Genomic DNA, 18,904 nt, shown 5'->3' on the forward strand with positions numbered 1-18,904 from the left:
AGGAAGCCTTCTTCACATCATGCTGCTTCTCTTTTATGTATTTATGTAAGCATGCATGTATGTAGATATGTATGTATGATTTTAGCCTTGGTGAAACAAATTTGGTTTCATTTTGCATTTTAATATATGCACTGTGTGTTGACTCAATACCCAAAACTTAGTGTTCTGTTTTCAGCTCTAAGAGATTTTCCTCATTCTGTTTTCTTTCACATAAATAGGTTTTACAGAAAGCGACTCTTGTTGTCCAGAGTGAAGTGGACAAATGTGTGGAAGATATAATGAAGGAAAAGAATATTAACCCTGAGAAGGATGCCAGGTATGTTGTTTTTATGGTCTACTTTTATTGTGAGGTGTGGAGATCACACACAGTTAATTGTAAAACATTGGATCTGAAGGGGTTTTAGAGTTCATCCAGTTCAACCCTCTCACTTCTCTAAGATGAGGAATTGAGGAAATGCTTTCTCGACAGACAGAAAAAATGCAAGCTATGGAAGGCATTACTTTATTGTGATAGAAGGTATGATTTTTAGAAATAATAACTTTCTCATTTTCAGTTTTAAAATCTGTATGAAGGCGTGCTTACTGCAGATATCTGGTTATAAACAGCTCTATTTGGATGTAGAAAGTGTGAGGAAAAGGCCATATGATTCTGATAACCTCCAACATGAAAAGCTGCTTCTCAAGGTAAGTTTTTGTTTTCTGTATTTGAGGTAGTAAAGTCTGTGTGCAAATTCTAGAGGCTTATACAGTCATTCAATTTCTTTGCCCCTTATTGTTGGTGAAAGATGTACCTATTTTTGTAATTTTCTGATAAGCCTCATTAAAATATATTCACATAAGTTTTATTTTAATGCTTTTAATTCTGAAATAAATTATAAACTTATTAATAGAGGGATCTTTTCAACTGGTGAGTCCACAAGCTTCAGACGTTCCCCCTACTTTTTATATAAATTGCTCGTATAAGTTGGGCATTTTTTTCAGCTTACTTTCAAATTGTAAACATGACTGTCCCTTTTCATATTATTATGTCATATATTTTGGGATTTGCAGAATGTGAATTGCCAAATAATGCCACCATACATTGAAAATTAAGAAAGTAATGAAATTTACTTTGAATTTTCCTAATTCTTATTGCTAAAGTATAAATACATAAGGCCAGTGAGAGGCCAAAAGTAGAGATTATTAAACCTGGAGTAAGCTTTCCAGATCATCTAGTCTGCCACCTTCATTTTAGTTTTAGGGATGAGGATTCTAAGGCCCAGAGGAGATGAAGTAATTTGCTTTTAGGGCAATTTCATTTTTAAATGGTTAAAGTCAAAGAACATAGCACATTGTACTTGGAGTTAGGAGTTTATGTTATATCTAAAAATGCTGTGGAAAGAGACATTGATAATATCTAAGTAGCAGATAATATTTATGTAACAGGTAATATCTAAGTAAACAGACAAGTTTTAAAAAAAACCACCTTTTTTTCTGAGAAGGTATAAATATACACTTCACCTACTTTTAAATTTAAAAATAAAACTTGATTTTGTAAAATGAGGATAATGAAAAAACGTACCTCAAAGGCCTGTTGGTGTAGACTGAACCTTTATATTTAAGAAGTTTTAGAATGGTGCCTAGCACTCACTGGGGGTTGGCCACCATTTGTATCTTCATTATTATCATTATTCCCATAACTTCTGACCCTTTCTACACATTACCTTCCCTTTAGAAGGGGTAAAATACACATCCTAGCATTTTAATCAAGGGAATTTTTATCTTGTTGATTCATTATGAGACTCAGTTTTAAAGGTAGGGAGCCAGTTGCCGGCGGTGAATCACTCAGCCACTGCATATACTCTGCAGTCTCTGTGGGTAAAGAGCTATGTAGGTATGTGTTTCTTTAAGTGTAGTTTAAGGACCACCTTCACTACAGTTAACCAATATCTTAATACTTAGAATTTAAGGTTCCACTTTGGCCCCATGAAATCAGAATCTCCAGGGGTAGAACCCAGAAATTTGATTATTTATGCATATTAACATTTGACTATTACTGGTTTTATTGTGTCTCTCCCCACATCACTGAGACTTTATCACTGGCATAATCAAACCCCTTGCTGAACCCATGGAGAGACACTGATGTGTTAGTAAAAGGAGAAGGGACCAGATAAAAACCCAATCTAATGATTGGATTAGCTTCAGGGCCAGAGTCCTGACCCTGTCTTAAAGTAAGGTCACAAGTCTTCACATTTTATTTTAGGTGACAGGATACTCCTTTCATTAGGAGTCCTTTACTCAACAATGCCTGAAATGGTAGTGAAATGGAAAAAAACATGCAAGTATTTCTGTTCTGCAAATATTTACAAACTTTTTAAACAACTTTTGTAAGTCTGCTTTGTTTGATGACTTGTGGTGTTGAATTTAGAAAATGATTAAATTTTTTAAACTTTGTTTTGCGTTGGTCAGTTTGTTGCTAATATTTGATTGCTGTTCTTAAGTGCTCAGTCTTAAGGAACATATTTACTTAAAACCAAGCCATATTATTTTTTCTTTTAAAATTATGAAAATTTGTAAAATAATGATCATACGGATTGAAATCCTGTCAGTCTTACTTCTTCGTGATTCCCTCCGTTTCCCTTCTTCTGTTTAGGGACCAATCACCCACCATTAGAGTGGAGCCTATTTAAGTATGTAGTGTTTGAGCGAAGGACCAAGTACCTAACACTGTTTTGTTTTGTTTTGTTTTTCTCTTAAGGAGGCAGTTTACCAGTCCTGGTATATATATATGTGTGTGTGTGTGTGTGTGTGTGTGTGTATGTATGTGTATATATATATATTACTTTAGTAAATAAAGATATCTCATTGTTTTCGATTTCTGTGTACTTGTCACTTTTTTCAAATCTACTATTCTTAATATTAGTCTTTTAAATTGGAATAAGTAAAGTTTTTTAGGGTAATTGATAAGTTCTCTAAATACAGTCTTTGTTGAACCCCTGTGATTTATCTACTAAAGCTGTTTAATTGAAAGCATTCAACTTACTTGTATGTCAGCTATGAGAAGAAAAATGTCTTAGTAAATTAAGAACATCGCTATTATTTGTAATATGGAAGTATGTTTGTACAGCTTTGGAATCTTCTAATGCCCACGAAAAAGTTGAAGGCTAGAATCTCCAAGCAGTGGGCTGACATTGGTTTCCAGGGTGATGATCCCAAAACTGACTTCAGAGGCATGGGCATACTTGGATTAATCAATCTTGTGTAAGTGAAATAAACTTTTTCTTCTTCTCTAAGTGAAATGATGGGTAACCTCCAATATTGTTAAGTTCTAAGAAGAATTGACCTAGTCGTTTCACACTATCTCTGAATTTTAATAGCTACAGTGCTTAAAGTATTTACTAATGTGCTGGCAACAATATGAAGACATGGGAAACATATTTTGTATGTTTGTGTGATTTCTTTACTTACTGATACCTTTCTTCCTTTCTCTTTCTGATACCTCGTAAGGAATCACGTATACTTTTTTTCTTATTTGTTTTATCTTCTTGCCTCTTCTCTCTTGGCTCTCTAATTCCATTTTGGGAAATATAACTTGATACTAATAACGTCTCTTCACACTTACTCTTCAACATCTGTGATAAGTGATCTAAAGCCCTTACTTTTCAGAGCCTATATGAACTCTCTTTTTTTTTCTCCTTTAATACTTATGCTTGGGCACATACATGAAATCCCAAAATATGTAATTAAAATCAGAATTGATGGCCAAAACTATTCTAGAAAGTAAACTAGATTAGTATGGATGTGGATATGCAAATTAAAAGATTTCAGTGTTAGTGTCTGTCCTTGAACTGTGATTTATAGACCATAAAATGCCTAGAATGGGAAACCTAACCATTAGCAAAGTTTGGATAATTGTTACTGTGAAAAAGTTAGTCCTAAAACTGTGCTAAATTATTAATATTGAGAATAGGTCTGTATGGATAAAGCTATTTTGGGGGAAAATAGAAGATACAGTAGGGTTTCAATATCTCTAATTTTTTCCAGTCATAAAAGTACTTAATTTTCTGTAATACCTAAATTTTATAAGTATAAATATTATAAAGATTCCCTGTAAGTCTACCTGCCAAAGATATAACACAATACAAAAATAATTACAGGGGCACCTGGGTGGCTGAGTCGGTTAAGGGTCTGACTTCGGCTCAGGTCATGATCCCAGGGTCCTGGGATCAAGCCCACCATTGGTCTCCTTGCTCAGTGGGGAGCCTGCTTCTCCCTCTCCTCCTCCCCTCACTCGTGCACTCACTCACTCTCTCAAATAAATAAATATAGTCTTAAAAAATTTAAAAATAAAATTACAAAAGATGAGATTGCCTGTTTTCTACTTTGATAAACAAACTTCCAGTTGGAATTGAAGTAGAATAAATGCGGTTTGTTTCCACTTGGAAAAACTATAAAATATTTTGAAATTCATTGTTTTTCAGAACACATAGTATCTTTGTTCTTAGCCTTTAAAGACCATCTTTCTTCTTGGTACTTGCAAACTACACAGATTATTTGAACCTCATGGATACCCCTTCATTCATGAATGATCCTTCAGTCATGGACTTCTGAATTAACAACCCTTGTTTTAATGGGTTGAAAATTAGCCAGTAAAGAAAAATCAAAGTCTATGGTATTAATCTGTAGAAGGAAAATGGGAAAACTTGGTTAGAAATTTCTATGCTTTATGAAAATTTCAATGATTGTGACTTCTAAAATTTAAATGAGCCATGGGAATCCACTTTTTATTCTACTTCTTATCCTTATACAAACACCCAGTCATTCATCATATATGTATATGTGCCTCAGTACCAGTGCATCATGAGGTGACCCAGGAGGTTGAACAGAAGATTTAGTCCCTCTCTTGAAGAACTCAAAGAAGTTGCATTAGTATAAGCCAACGGGATGTGTGAGCCTACAAATAGGTAGCTTTATGTATTTCTCCATTGTACCTGCAAATACTTCGTTTTATGGCCAGCATTTCAGTTATACCACTGACCAAGGAGGGCTTTTTTAGTGCAAAAGAAAGGTTATTGCCTTTCTTCTGTTTGCACAGAAAATGGCATTAAACAATATGGGCTTCAGTTACGATAGAAGGAGTTAGCTGAGGCGAAAGGATGAAGGTCTCAACAGGTACACACAGACTATTTTATAGAAAATTTAACAACAAACAAAAAGAACTCTAGATTTCTTTTTTAAAGCTAGGTAGAAAGTCTCTTGTTAAATAATTTATTTTTAAAATAAAGCATTGCCAAGGACCCATGTCCTGTACTAACTAGATAGGCCTGAACCCTCAGAATTAAATTTTGATTCACCAGCATTTCTGAGTCACTGAAGTGATTTGAGGTGGAGATTGGGATGATTGTGGCAGTACTGAGACTATCATCTTGGTCAGTACCTTTTTAAATTTCTTCTGGATATCTTCAATTTGAATAACGTATGTTAATTTTACTATTTTTCTTCAACTTTTTAAAGGTATTTCAGTGAAAATTATACCAGTGAAGCTCACCAGATTCTTTCCCGTTCAAATCATCCAAAATTAGGGTAAGCCAGATACATCAAAGAAACTGTAAATTCTTGAATTTTAAAATGTTGATTAGATTATCTGAATTTGAAAGTATTTTGAGGTGTTTTTTAAAATGAGATTATTTTTATTAATAAGAACTTTGTAGAATATACTGCATGATACATTATTTTTAAGGCGAAATGTGATCATACACCAATTTTGTATTACTTCAATATTTTTTTGTCACAAGATATAGTTTGTCTATAAAATGGAGGTAAGGGACTTTATGAAAGTTTGTTGAGGAATAGATTTGAAAATAGGAATAGGAAATAGCTTTGACATGGAAATAGCTTTGACATTGAAATAGAAAAATGAGAAATAGCTCTGAAAATTGTAAAGTGAAATGCAACTGCGGTCCTACTAAGGGCGTTATCGTTATTTTATTTTTATATTCCAATGATACCTACCTTTGAAAAAACATTATAACAACATTACATCATAAGAATAAATACCCTGATAATGGAGGAGAAAATGTCAGATTACCCAGTGTATTTTAGAAACCAATGAGAGTGTACTCTTTTTATTTTTTTTTAAGGATTTTGGTTTTTCGTATTTGTATGGCCAAAGCTTCATTATCACTTCTTAGATTATATCCAGAAAATCAACAGCCTCTAAAAGAACAAAAATCTTTTATCTGTTCATAAAACCAATACTGTATTAGAAATGCATCAGAGTAATTTTTCACTAACTTCTTGCATAATTTTACATTTATTTTATGAGCTATTTGGCTAGCTGATATAACTGGTAATGTTTCTGACATAGGTATTCTTATGCAATAGTTGGAATCAACCTTACCGAGATGGCTTACAGCTTGCTGAAAAGTGAAGCTTTGAAGTTTCATCTCTACAACTTTGTTCCTGGTGTACCAACAATGGAACACTTTCATCAGTTTTATTGTGAGTATTAAAATGAGTTAAAGCTAGACATTTCTAGATATAATATTTCTACTAAATGTCAAACTTATGCTTGTCATTTTATTTATTATTTATTTAGGATCTTTGAAAAATGGAAATAATGGGGGTGCCTGGGTGGCTCAGGCGGTTAAGCATCTGACTCTTGGTTTTGGCTCAGGTGATGATCTCAGGGTCATGAGATGAAGCCCCGCATCAGGTTCCACGCTAGGTCTCTCCCTCTGCCCCTCCCTGCTCATGCACTGTCTCTCTCAAATAAATAAATCAATCTTTAAAAAGAAAGAAAAAAGAAAAACAGAGAAATAATGGAAGATGAGTCCCCAAGAGTATTTTATCATCAGTTTCTGTGTTTGCTAAATAAAAAAATTTAGCAAGACCGTTTTTTCACATATATGTAAATTCAGGATTTATGCAGTTTTCCTGTAGACATCCATTTTCCAGTCAACTGTAAAATGCATTTTCCCTCTTGAATACTGGTTAGCGAATGCTGTTGAGTCAAGGACAGACCATTTGCACATTATTTTGTTAATCTTATAAAGAAATTTAATTTAAAGGAACATTCCCCGCCCCCCACCCCCCATTTCAAGGCCAGGTTTTCTTGTGTTAGATTGGGGGTACTTCATAACTAACTGTTCCTAATGCAGTCATTATTACCATTGTTCCATTAAGTTTTCTTGTGATGATATTTGCACCCTGAAGGTTTAATTAAATGAATTTATCTTGTGAAGCTATTGCTCAGAAGCAAAGACTTTAAACCCAGCTTAGTTTCACATTCTACTTTTCTTGATCTTTTTGTGTCTTTAGAATGCCATTTGCATGTTGGCAGGATATAGGAAACTAATTAGGTAATAAACGGCCAAATCATAACTTCGTCATCTCCATTGTTGAAGGCATCATCCAAGTCTCTCCTTCCTGCAGCCTCCCCTGCCTTCACTTAATCCCTTGTTCCAGGTTTGTGGATTGCTAAATTTCTCTTGCCTTTCCCATCCCCACTGTAACTGTGTGCAGCATGAGGCCTTTGTTACTAGGTTACTGCAATAGCTTTTTCTTTTTTTTTAATTTAATTTTTTTATGTTATGTTAGTCACCATACATTACATCATTAGTTTTTGATGTAGTGTTCCATGATTCATTGTTTGCGTATAACACCCAGTGCTCCATGCAATCCGTGCCCTCCTTAATATGCAGTAGCTTTTTCAGTAGTCTTTCTGTGATGACCTTTTTCCAGTTCTTCTCCACATTGCAGAGAGAATGATTTAAAATGAAAATCGAACCATTCTGCTCCATTGCCTACAGTTCTTCAAAAGGTTCCATTACAAGGCCTTTCATGATCCGTACCTTGGAAACCTCTCCAGATTCATTCTCCTACCAAACACCAGCTCCCCACAGTCTGAAATGTGGGCACGCTGGCCTTTTTGTCAGGCAAATCTATTATGCTCTCTTTTGACTCTGGACCTTTCATTCCACCTGGAATACCCATTCGCTTCTTCCTTTCGTCCAGGTGGTGCCTGCTCATCTTTCAAATCTCAGTTTAGATGTGACCTTCTCTGGGAAGTCTTATCAGAGACTTTGTTCCTTCAGTTATCCATTTCTTTCTGCATTATTCTTCTTTCCTTCTCTTTTGGAGCATCCCTGTCAAACTAGAGACCTGCTTCTTCCTCCCATTCATGCATTTATGCACTGGGTGTCAGTTGCTGTTCTAGGCACTGGGGATAGAGCAGAAATGAGGCAAAAGTCTTGGCATTTATAGAGCTTCCATTTTCAAGACTGAAACAAAACATTCCCTTCATGCAGCGTCCACCTCCAGATACCAATCCAGTTATCTGCTCCCCTTCATCATAAAACTTTTCAAATAAGTGTTTTCACTCCCTCACTTCTAATTTTTTTCTAACTCCAGTTTAGTTTCTCTCCCCACTATACTGACTTTCACAAATACATGAAAATCCTTTGTTGCCAAATCCACTTGCCACCTTTTTCTCCCCATGTTATTTGATACTTTTAGCAGCACTAAGCATAGATCACCATGCTTTTCTTATCTTAAAACATCATCTGGGCTTTTCTGATGGCACACTCTTCTGGCTTTTCTCTGGCCCCCTCGCTCTTCTATAGACTTTTTTGCTAGCTTTTCATCCACTCCCTTACTAAATGTAGGAACACCTCAAAGCCCAGCCCTGGACCCCCTTCTCTCTTGAGTCTTCATTCTGTCCCTAAGTGATCCCTAAGTCCCCCGTTTTTTTTGTTTTTTGTTTTTTTAAACATTTTATTTATTTGACAGAGTGAGAGCACAAGCAGGGGTAATAGTAGAGGGAGAGGGAGAAGCAGGCTCCCCGCCAAGCAGGGAGCCCGATGTGGGGCTCGATCCCAGGACCCTGGGATCATGACCTGAGCTGAAGGCAGATGCTTAACCATCTGAGCCACCCAGGCGCCCCTCTAAGTCCCCCATTTGATAAACCATGCATGTACTAGTGATACCAAAGTGTACATCTTTAGCCCAACCTCTTTAACCCCCGCCATTTGTATGTCTAGATTTTTTTTTAATGGATAAGGATAAAGGATCATATGGGGAGGATGATTACACAAAGTAGCAGTCGATGCATCATGTTTTCAGATGGAGAGACAGGTTTTTCAGGTCCCTAGGACCATCGCTGATGATTCTGCCTGGTGGGACTGAAGATTCCTAGCAGGCATGAGATGCTTTCCTTTACCCTTGCAGAGCTGTCATTGTTGCTTTGTTTAAGCACCCTCCTGGTCCTTCCTGACCCTACTGTGGATGTCTCCACGCCATGGCTGCTCCCCGATATAAATAATGAAACTGGGTCAGTATAGTCCCAGTGTACCTATCCTTTACTATAGACTCAGACTGTATATTCATCCTGTGAGCTGGGAAAAGACCCTTCCCTTGGGTCAACCTCAGCCAGTCTGTTTTTATAGGGGTTGGGCATTTTGAACAGATTTTTAATCCAAATCTGCATCTTCTTTTTCCCTGTTCCCCGGGTCTTTTTTTCTCATCTTGTTGCTGGGGAACTGTTTTTCCCCCATTAGTCTTGTTTGATTTCCTCCCCTAAATCTCTCATTGACTTTTAGCATAGTGTCTAAACTCCTGAGACTTCACTAATAGTTTCTGATATTTGTTTTCTCTATGAAATACATGCTTATTTAATGCTGCCCATTGAACATAAATATAAAAAGGAAGAAATAAACTCTTCCCTCCCCCAAATTAAACATTTTGCCGTATTTAAATAAATACAGGAGTGTGGTAGGTAGGAAGACGGTGCAAAATGACCTCTTAATTATGGTTTTTTCCCCTAATTATGGGTAATGTGAGTATCTTTGGATACTGTTGATCTCAGTGCCCTCAGCACCAACATCTTGTTTGGCTTGTCTAAGAAGAGCATCACAGTAATATCTGAGGTACAGAAGTCATCATAGGGCCTTCTCAGTTGCCTTGTTTCTATCAGTTCAGATCCATAAGAGCTGTAAATCTTCCTGCAAATGGTGAAGCTTATGCTTTTCACATTTCTTGAAATTTATTTATTTATTTATTTATTTATTTATTTATTTATTTATTTTTAAAGATTTTATTTATTCATAAGAGACAGAGGCAGAGGGAGAAGCAGGCTCCCAAGGAGCAGGGACCCCAATGTGGGACTCGATCCCAGGACCCTGGGATCATGATCTGAGTCGAAGGCAGACGCTTAACCATCTGAGCCACCCAGGCGCCCAAATTTCTTGAAATATTTAAAGCAAACACACACACACACACACACACACACACACATACACACACACACCCTCACCCTTTCAATCTTATACACTGAAGTTTCTTCCCAAAAATTGGTTTTCATACCCTTTACCAGTAAAGTTTTATGTCTTAATTAAGGTCTGTTTTTCTTAGAAGGAGCATATTCTAACTAGAAAATGATTTGAAACTTTATCTTTTGAACATACATACCTTATTTATTGGGGGACTGGGCCCAGTTTGCAAAAATCGGTTCCAAGGTCATAGTTTTTGTATAGAACAAAAAACTATAAAGAGAGGAGCTTTCACATTTTTGATTGCCCTGTGATCTGTCTCCATCTCCCCATTTCCCCCTTTTTTCCTACTGCTTTTTTGTTGGTGTTGCTGTTCTCTATAGACAAGGCTGGAAATGGTGAGTGCTAATTCAGTTTCTTAGCTCCTTTGTCACCCTCTTGTACATTTAAATATAAGCAGATATCCAGTGTTATCCTGATTGGTTTGGTGATTCCAAAAAAAATAACTCAAGTTTGTATAACAAAAAAATTTATGGCTCAATAACAACTTTATTGAGGAATAATTTATATAACATAACATTCACCCATTTTAAGTATACAATTCACTGAGTTTTGGTAAATTTGCTGTTACACAACCAACACCATAATCCAATTTTAGAACATTTTTATTACCCCACAAGATCCCTCACGCCAGTTTACAGTTAATCCCTATTCCTATGGTTCCCTTATTTATTTATTTTTTTAAGATTTTACTTATTTACTTGAGAGGGAGAGAGAGCAAGCGAGAGAGAGCACAAGCATGGGGAGCAGCAGAGGGAGAAGGAGAAGCAGGTTCCCCACTGAGCAGGGAGACCGATGAGGGACTCGGTCGATCCCAGGACCCTGGGACTATGACCTGAACCAAAGGCAGATGCTTAACCGACTGAACCACCCAGGCGCCCCTGGTTCCCTTATTTTTAACCCCTACTGGAAAACATCAGGTGCCCCTGTGGCTTTGGTTAGGGACAGTAAAAGCACACAGGGAATTTTAAAGTTAGAAATTTTGTATGGAGGGGCGCCTGGGTGGCTCAGTCAGTTAAGCCTCTGCCTTTAGCTCAGGTCATGATCCCAGGGGCCTGGAATCGAGCCCTGTGTCGGGTTCCCCGCTCGGTGGGGAGCCTGCTTCTCCCTCTCCCACTCCCCCTGTTTGTGTTCCCTCTCTCACTGTGTCTCTCTCTGTCAAATAAATAAATAAATCTTAAAAAAAAAATTTTAATGGAATTTCTGTCAATACTAGTGTTTTAGAACTCCTAGAGTCAAAAGGAAAACAGATGTGCTTTGTGGAAACAACTCTTTTCCATCCTTCCCTGCAAGGATTTCATAGTTTATGCCATGTAAGGCCCTGCCAGCTTCCTATAATTTTGATGTCATCTCCTGGAGTTTCTTGATGTCTCATCAACTTAGCCATTATAGTCGCAGGACTTTAGGCAGGTCTTTCTCTGAGACCAATTTACATTATAGACCAACAACCCAACTCTGAAGGAAGAAATTCTAGTACTTTTTACTTGAGCAGTTTGTTCCAGACCTAAATAATCATTTGCATAGGTGGTAATGAAAAGCAGTTTTGGGATGCCTGGGTGGCTCCATTGATTAAGCTCTGGTCTTGATCTCATGGTCATGAGTTCAAGCCCTGCATTGGGCTCCATGCCCAGTGTGGAACCCACTTAAAAAAAAAAAAAAAGGCGATCTAAAGGACTTATATGAATGGTAAATAGCTAAAACATAATAGCCAAAAATACTAAAACAAAAATACAATAAAGTTTAGATAGATGTCTTATTTTTCATACTACCCAGATTATTAATCTCTAAATTTTTTTATTGTACATCCCTATCAATGTGATGGGATTTGGGGTGGGGGAGAGCACAGATTCAATTTATACATGAATATGTAATTTCTGTAGATGTACTATTGTTCCAATGTATACACAAGCTAAATTTTGAATGAAATAAAGATTAAAAGTACTACTTAAAAATATTTACAAGATTACCATTCTCAGTTTGTCTTTTGGGAATGAGAAGCAAGTGGTATCCCTCTGCCCGGCAAGGGCTTATTCTTCACTTTTCCCACATATCCTGGTTAACAAATATCTGTTTTATCATATCAAGAGATTAATCTGAGATCGTTCTTAAATTGGCCTTCTTATGAAGTGATATTTCAGTGTTGAAATGTCATGTGTTTTTTTTTTTGCAAGATTTTACTTATTTATTTGATAGAGAAAGAGCACAGCAGAGGGAGAGGGAGAGGGAGAGGCAGGCTCCCCACTGAGCAGGGAGCCTGATGCGGGGCTCTATCCCAGGACCCTGGGATCATGACGTGAGCCGAAGGCAGACGCTTGACTGAATGAACCACCCAGGCACCCCGAAATGTCATGGTTCTTAACTGTTAATGTTTACTTTATTTATGACTAATGTTCTAAAATAGAATTTACTTTATTTTTTTTCATATTAAGTGATTATGATAGTCTAGCCACACTTTATGTAGTCACTGTCTTCCCCTGCTCCATTTATCTGAAATAAGTCACTTCTGGGGTGCTTGGGTGGCAGTCGGTTAAGCGTCTGCCTTTGGCTCAGGTCCTGATCCCCGGGTCCTGGGATCAAATCCCAGATAGGGCTCCCTGCTCAGTGGGGAGCCTGCTTCTCCCTCTCCCTCTGCTGCTCCCCCTGCTTGTGCTCTCTTGTGCTCTCTCTCTCTCTGTCAAATAAAAAAAAAAATCTTAAGGCTGCCTGGGTGGCTTAGTCAGTTAAGCATCTGCCTTTGGCTCAGGTTATGATCTCAGGGTCCTGGGGTCGAGCCCCGCGTCGGGCTCCCTGCTCAGTGGAGAGTCTGCTTCTCTCTCTCCCTCTGCTGTTCCCCCTGCTTGTGTGCTCTCTCTCTCCCTCTCTCTGTCAAGTAAATAAATAAAATTTAAAAATCTAAAAAAAAAAAATCTTAAGTCACTTCTATTTCTTCTTAAAAATTCTTTCAGGAGAGGAAATGAGATTCTGGTGGAAACAAAGTCTAATTTATTACATAATAGAGACCACTTGCAAACTATGTGATTTGAGCAAGTTTTTTAAGCTCTGTGGGCACCTGGCTAGCTTAGAGCATGCAACTCTTGATCTCAGGGTCATGAGTTCCAGTCCCACGCTGAACACAGAGATTACGGGGAAAAAAAGTAAAAGCTCTCTGCACACTCCGTTTCCTCTTCGGTAAAATGGGTATAAGGTAGTACTGCATCATAGGATTGCTGTGAGAGTAAATATGCACATGAGCACATGGTGAGCACTATAATAGCATTTGTTAAATAATTAAATAAATATATTTGGTTGAATCCAAATACAGTGTAGGAGTGGTTTTAAATTCACGTTTTTTGGTTGTAAATATATCTATATACATATTTTTTATTAAGTACTGTTAACATTTTGAGGATTAATTTGGCTACTATCATGAGGATGTTAAAAAACAAAAATGATAAGCCTACTATTTAGAGTTCTTTTTTTTTTTTAACATTTTATTTATTTGAGAGAGAGAGAGAGAGCATGAGCCAATGCCGGGGGGAGGCTGTGGAGGAGCAGAGGGAGAGGGACCAGCAGACTCCATGCTGAGCACAGAGCCCGATGTGGGGCTTGTCTCACAACCCTGAGATCATGACCTGAGCCAAAATTAAAAGTGAGACTCTTAACTAACTAAGCCACCCAGGCACCCCTCATATATTCTTTTTAAAAAGAGGAGGTGCTGATAGTTCATTGAGGAAGGCAGAAATAATTTTTAGATTTATAAATCAAGTAGCAAACAGCTTTCATGTATTTTATCCTTGTCAAATCTTTTCTCATTACTTTCATATTTGTGTTTCAGGGGTCTCTGAGGATAACTTTTTTTCCTATTCCCAAGGTATCTTTTGACAGTGCTGTGTCTCTTTCCATTTGAGGGATTTTATTGATATTTGAGACAAACAGTAAATATACTAAATATTTTATTGAAATTCCTGCTTATTTTGAACATACAAAAATATTTCTTTTAAGGTTTTCCATGTTTCTAGTAGTTTAATATAATTTCTGATTACTGTATCTTTCAAAAAAATTTTTTATTGAAATTCAGTTTAGTTACATATAGTGTAAAATTGGTTTCAGGGGTAGAATTTAGTGACTCATCAGTTGCATCTAATACCCAGTGCTCATTACATCAAGTGCCCTCCTTAATAAACCCCATCACTCAATTATCCAGTCCCCCGACCCCCATCCCCTCCAGCAACCTTCAGTTTGTTTCTCATAGTTAAGAGTCTCTTATGGTTTACCCCCATCTCTGTTTTCAATTTACTTTATTTTTCCTTCCCTTCTCTTTTGTTCATCTGTTTTGTTTCTTAAATTCCACATTTGAGTGAAATCATACGGTATTTGTCTTTCTCTGACTGACTTATTTCGCTTAGCATAATACCTTCTAGTTCCATCCGTGTCGTTGCAAATGGCAAGATTTCATTTTTTTTTTGATGGGCAAGTAATAGTCCACTGTGTATATATAACACATCTTCTTTATCCATTCATCTGTCGATGGACATCTGGACTCTTTCCATAGTTTGGTTATTGTGGATATTACCCATAAACATTGGGATGCAGGTGCCCCTTCAGATCACTATTTTTGTATCATTTGGTTAACTACTTAGTAGTGCAATTGCTGGGTCGTAGGGTCTGATTATTGTATCTTAATGTGGAATTTAAAGGATGATTCTGCACTTTAAAATGAGATGCTTTGGTTGTGATTTCCCTACTGAGCACTATATTTATGTTTTATTTTTCTTTAACTGCAGGTTACCTTGTCTATGAATTTGACAAGTTTTGGTTTGAAGAAAAGCCAGAAAGCATTATGTATTTCAACATGTATAGAGAGAAGTTTCATGAAAAGATTAAAGGACTCTTACTGGATTGTAATGTATCACTTACTTTAAAAATATGAATCATCCGTAGTATCTTCTATTTCTACCACATTTTGCACACACAACAGAATTTATATGTTGTAATAGAAATCTGATCAATTACACTCGTTATATATAATTTCCTACAAAAATATTTCAGAAATTCTATTTAAGAAAGCTAGTGGACAATCAGTGTATGTTTACAGTCATTTATACACTGTTCTCCAAAGGTACCTTATCCTTCCAAAGATCCTTTCTGTAGAGGCCTGCGAACTATAGTTTGGAACTTGGGACTTAGCCCATTTGGTGTAAAAGTATAAATCAGGTATTTGTATTAAATTGGTTGATTAAAATGTATAAAAATCGGTTTTCATTTTTATGTGTTGTAACTATCAAGTCAGTCTCTTTTCAGAGCTCCTTTCAGATTTTTTGTGCTTCAGTTTGGAAATGATTTTTATTTCCTTCGCTTTATTTTAGCCCTAGGTTAATTAACAGGAAGAGTAGTTCTTCATGGCTTTCTTTGCATCTCAGTCACATTCCTGATGTTGCTTCATTCGTAGCAAAAAGCATAGACTCGTCAGACAGGATAACCAATCGTGGCCTCTTCCTTTTTGGTTTCTCGATTATTTAGCGTAATAGCTAATGAGAGAATGACAGTATTGGTGACTAGCTTTTTTGTTTTTAAATACCACACTTGGATATATCACAGTGGTATTTTAAAGCTTAAAGGCATTTTTTCATCTTCAGTATTTGCTTTTCAGTCTGTGGTAGGAAGGAAATGTGGTTAGTGCTCGGTGTGAAGGCCTTTTATGAGGCTTCTCTGCCAGTGAGCGTTTATGAAAAGAGATGTATTTGCTAAGAAAATCTTGACTGTATTCAAAGGACAGTGGCTATTTCCATAAAGCTGTCTTTGAACTGAAACAAAAGGAAAACCTAAAGCTTTTTAAAAATACCCGTTAAAACGTTGGTTTATTTTACTTACTGTTAACTGTTGCTTCTTTTTGCTTTGCCCCAAGAATGTTTCTAGAGAATGGTGTATGGACTTTATGGGTATTCTTTGAGTTAATGGTCTGTGGGATTCTAAAGTAGCCTGAGGATGATGACTGTGCATTGCGTATAGCTTTATTCTCCTCAAATCTCAGGAGGGCATCAAGTGCTGTCAAGGATTATAGAGTGATGAGATTCTAATGGGAATAATTTCTTCCATATGTGTTTTAGAAATTTGTACTCCTAGCAAAACTAAAAGAGTTTAAAGATATGTCTAATTACTAAGTTCTTCTTAAATGGTACAGAAACCAGCCTGTGAGAGACATAATTTAAACATGATGAGAGTTAACGCATCTTTTCACATGGTATATATCAAATGTTTAAGGATTGACTCCTGTGGTATAGCAAGACCTGAGACTTGCAGTATTTGTTCATGTCTGTTGACACACCTCTCTCTGCAAACTTGCCAAAGAGAAGAGTGATAAAAAATATCCAAGTGGACAATAACAGATGCAGTGTTGTGTAGCAAGTACATTGAGAACGCAGCATTAAAACTATTATTTTCTCAACAAGATAAAACTTTAAAAAATTGGGTTCATTTTATTAAAATCATGGTGGTTTGGCGTCTCAGTATCACAGGAATTTTTAAAAATTGGTTTTGGTTTCCTGTAGGAGACTTTGCAACCTTGGGATTATCTTTTTTCTTTTTTTATTTTTTTTTAATGTTTTCAATGTTTTATTATCCAGCTCTAGAGTTCTAGGAGATGTAGCAAAATCCTGGTAAGGATCAGGTGCTAACCATTAAAGTTCATTTTATATATTGAATGTTTACTCTTACATGGAAAGCAATTCTGTTTAATTTCCATGCTCAAAATACTTACCTTTATATTTTAATCTTTCAACAGCTGAGGTCTTGAACTGATTTAAACCTTTGTCAATATACTTAATAAAGAATGATCCAATTATGAAAGGGGAAACTTTTTAAGTAAGTTTTCCCCTTCTAGGGAGGAAAAAAACTTTAATGTTTTAAGAATGTCATTAGAAAGTTTGGTCAATAATATGGTCTTTAAATGAACTCTGTTTATATAATATAGATATTGTCCTGTTTTTGCTTAAAATAATCAGTAACCATTTCAGAAATTCTGTAGTGAGGTGGTCTAAAAGCTACCAATAAAATCTAACTGTCTGATAGTCTGGAAGCCAAGCTAAGTGTCCCCGCTTGTAAATTAGAATGTAACATAGTGACATACATGAAAAGAAAAACATAAGTGTGTCTACCTTCCTACTTTTCCTTGCTTTCAACCTATGTATGTTAGAATTTTATGTAGTCTTAAAATCCATATTTAGAATCTTACCTGTTTCTATAATAATGAATGAAATACCAAAGTAGTGATAGAATTGAAGTAGCAGGAAAATTATGTTTGCTTTAGCATCAGAAAAGTGAATCGATGTTGAAATGAATTTTTGTGTGTGCCAGATCGAAGAGAGTGTGCCAGTGACAAGAATAGTGTAAACATAGAATTACACTGGTTGTAGTTCAAATACGTTCTGAAAGACAATCTTTAAGGAAATAGGAGAAATCAGGGGATATCAATGTATCAGTGAACCTAGACCAGCCTCTCTTTGTATATATATATGGTGGTAGAGTTAGATATAAAATCAGTGTCTTACTGGCACCAGTTCAGAAAACAAGATCTTTTTCTTGAAAATGCCCATCCTGTTTTTTTTTCTATTTTAACAACTATTTGGATTTGTATGTGTTTCTCTATGTGAAAAATATACGTAGTCTTCGTTTTTATTCCAGTATTAATAATTGTTTATGTACTGTTTCTCCCCTTTGCATTCAGTGAAATTGAACTTGGTCAAAGATTTGCTCAAAGGAGCAGCATTATATGAGTGAAAAGTGGAATGCTCGTTACCAGAGCAGGAAAGATTACACACTATCATGGCACGGAAGAGAAGAGGTTTGGCTTGGAGGGCAATAATGTTTATTATCCTCCTTGAATTAATGATTGGGGGCCAGCAGCTATTTTCTCAGGATAAATGGTCCACCCAGCTTCTCTACGAACAAGTCTGGGCAGGCTTACTTTCCATTTTCACATTTATGAACCTCTCCACACAAGCAGATTGTTAACGAAGATTGATGGACTTATTAAACATCTGAGCGAAATCATGAGTGAGCTTGTTTCGTTTTGTTTTGTTTTTTTCTGGCTTCAGCTTTTGACAAGAAAAAATTTAAATGTAGTTCAGCTAAGACCCAACTATTATAGGACAATTCTTTTTTCTTTTTTTTTTCTAATTATAGGGCAATTCTGTGTTTCTGTTAATGTATTCAAAAAATGAGCAGTGGCTTTCCCTGGGGGAAAAAGTGCTGGTTGGCAACTTAAAGAAATAGATTTTTGTCTACTTTGGATAAAACAATTAACTTCTTATGTAAAAGCAATAGTTGAAATGTGATGTCATTTTGTTCGGAATGTTGTGAGCAAATAAAAAATGTGTCAAAATTGTTATATAAGCCTTTCTCCTAATCCTTCCATCTCTTCCCTTCCTCCCCATCCCTTATTTAAGTCATTTATATTCATGAAATAGTGTCTTTCTTATTTAATCCTTTATTCATGTTCCTCTAGATGAATCAAAATACACAGAAAATTTTTATTTTTATGACTTTAACTCATCCACTAATTACCTATTTAAGATGTTATTGGGTAATAGCAGTTGGTTATGAGACCAGAAAAGAAGCTG

At 36.2% G+C, this 18,904-nt stretch overlaps 1 protein-coding gene across 3 annotated transcripts in view; it reads left to right on the forward strand.

Moving 5' to 3' along the window:
• The window catches only part of ELMOD2 (ELMO domain containing 2), a 30,601-nt gene extending 11,924 nt beyond the window's left edge, over positions 1 to 18,677 (forward strand). The window contains exons 4-10 of one of the 3 annotated variants that reach the window (XM_025874229.2): positions 219 to 316; positions 555 to 684; positions 3,107 to 3,240; positions 5,494 to 5,562; positions 6,347 to 6,480; positions 15,071 to 15,187; positions 18,010 to 18,677. In XM_025874229.2, coding sequence (XP_025730014.1) covers positions 219 to 316; positions 555 to 684; positions 3,107 to 3,240; positions 5,494 to 5,562; positions 6,347 to 6,480; positions 15,071 to 15,187; positions 18,010 to 18,062 — 735 coding nt within the window. In that variant the 3' untranslated portion in view covers positions 18,063 to 18,677. Of the gene's footprint in view, positions 1 to 218; positions 317 to 554; positions 685 to 3,106; positions 3,241 to 5,493; positions 5,563 to 6,346; positions 6,481 to 15,070 lie in introns of all 3 variants that reach the window. The other 2 variants (XM_025874230.2, XM_025874231.2) reach the window with 2 other exon arrangements.
• The last annotated feature ends 227 nt before the right edge of the window (positions 18,678 to 18,904 follow it).

This window comes from Callorhinus ursinus, unplaced genomic scaffold, assembly GCF_003265705.2.
Source record: "Callorhinus ursinus isolate GAN/ISIS: 27379988/994484 unplaced genomic scaffold, GSC_fseal_2.0 scaffold4, whole genome shotgun sequence".
NCBI lineage: Eukaryota > Metazoa > Chordata > Mammalia > Carnivora > Otariidae > Callorhinus > Callorhinus ursinus.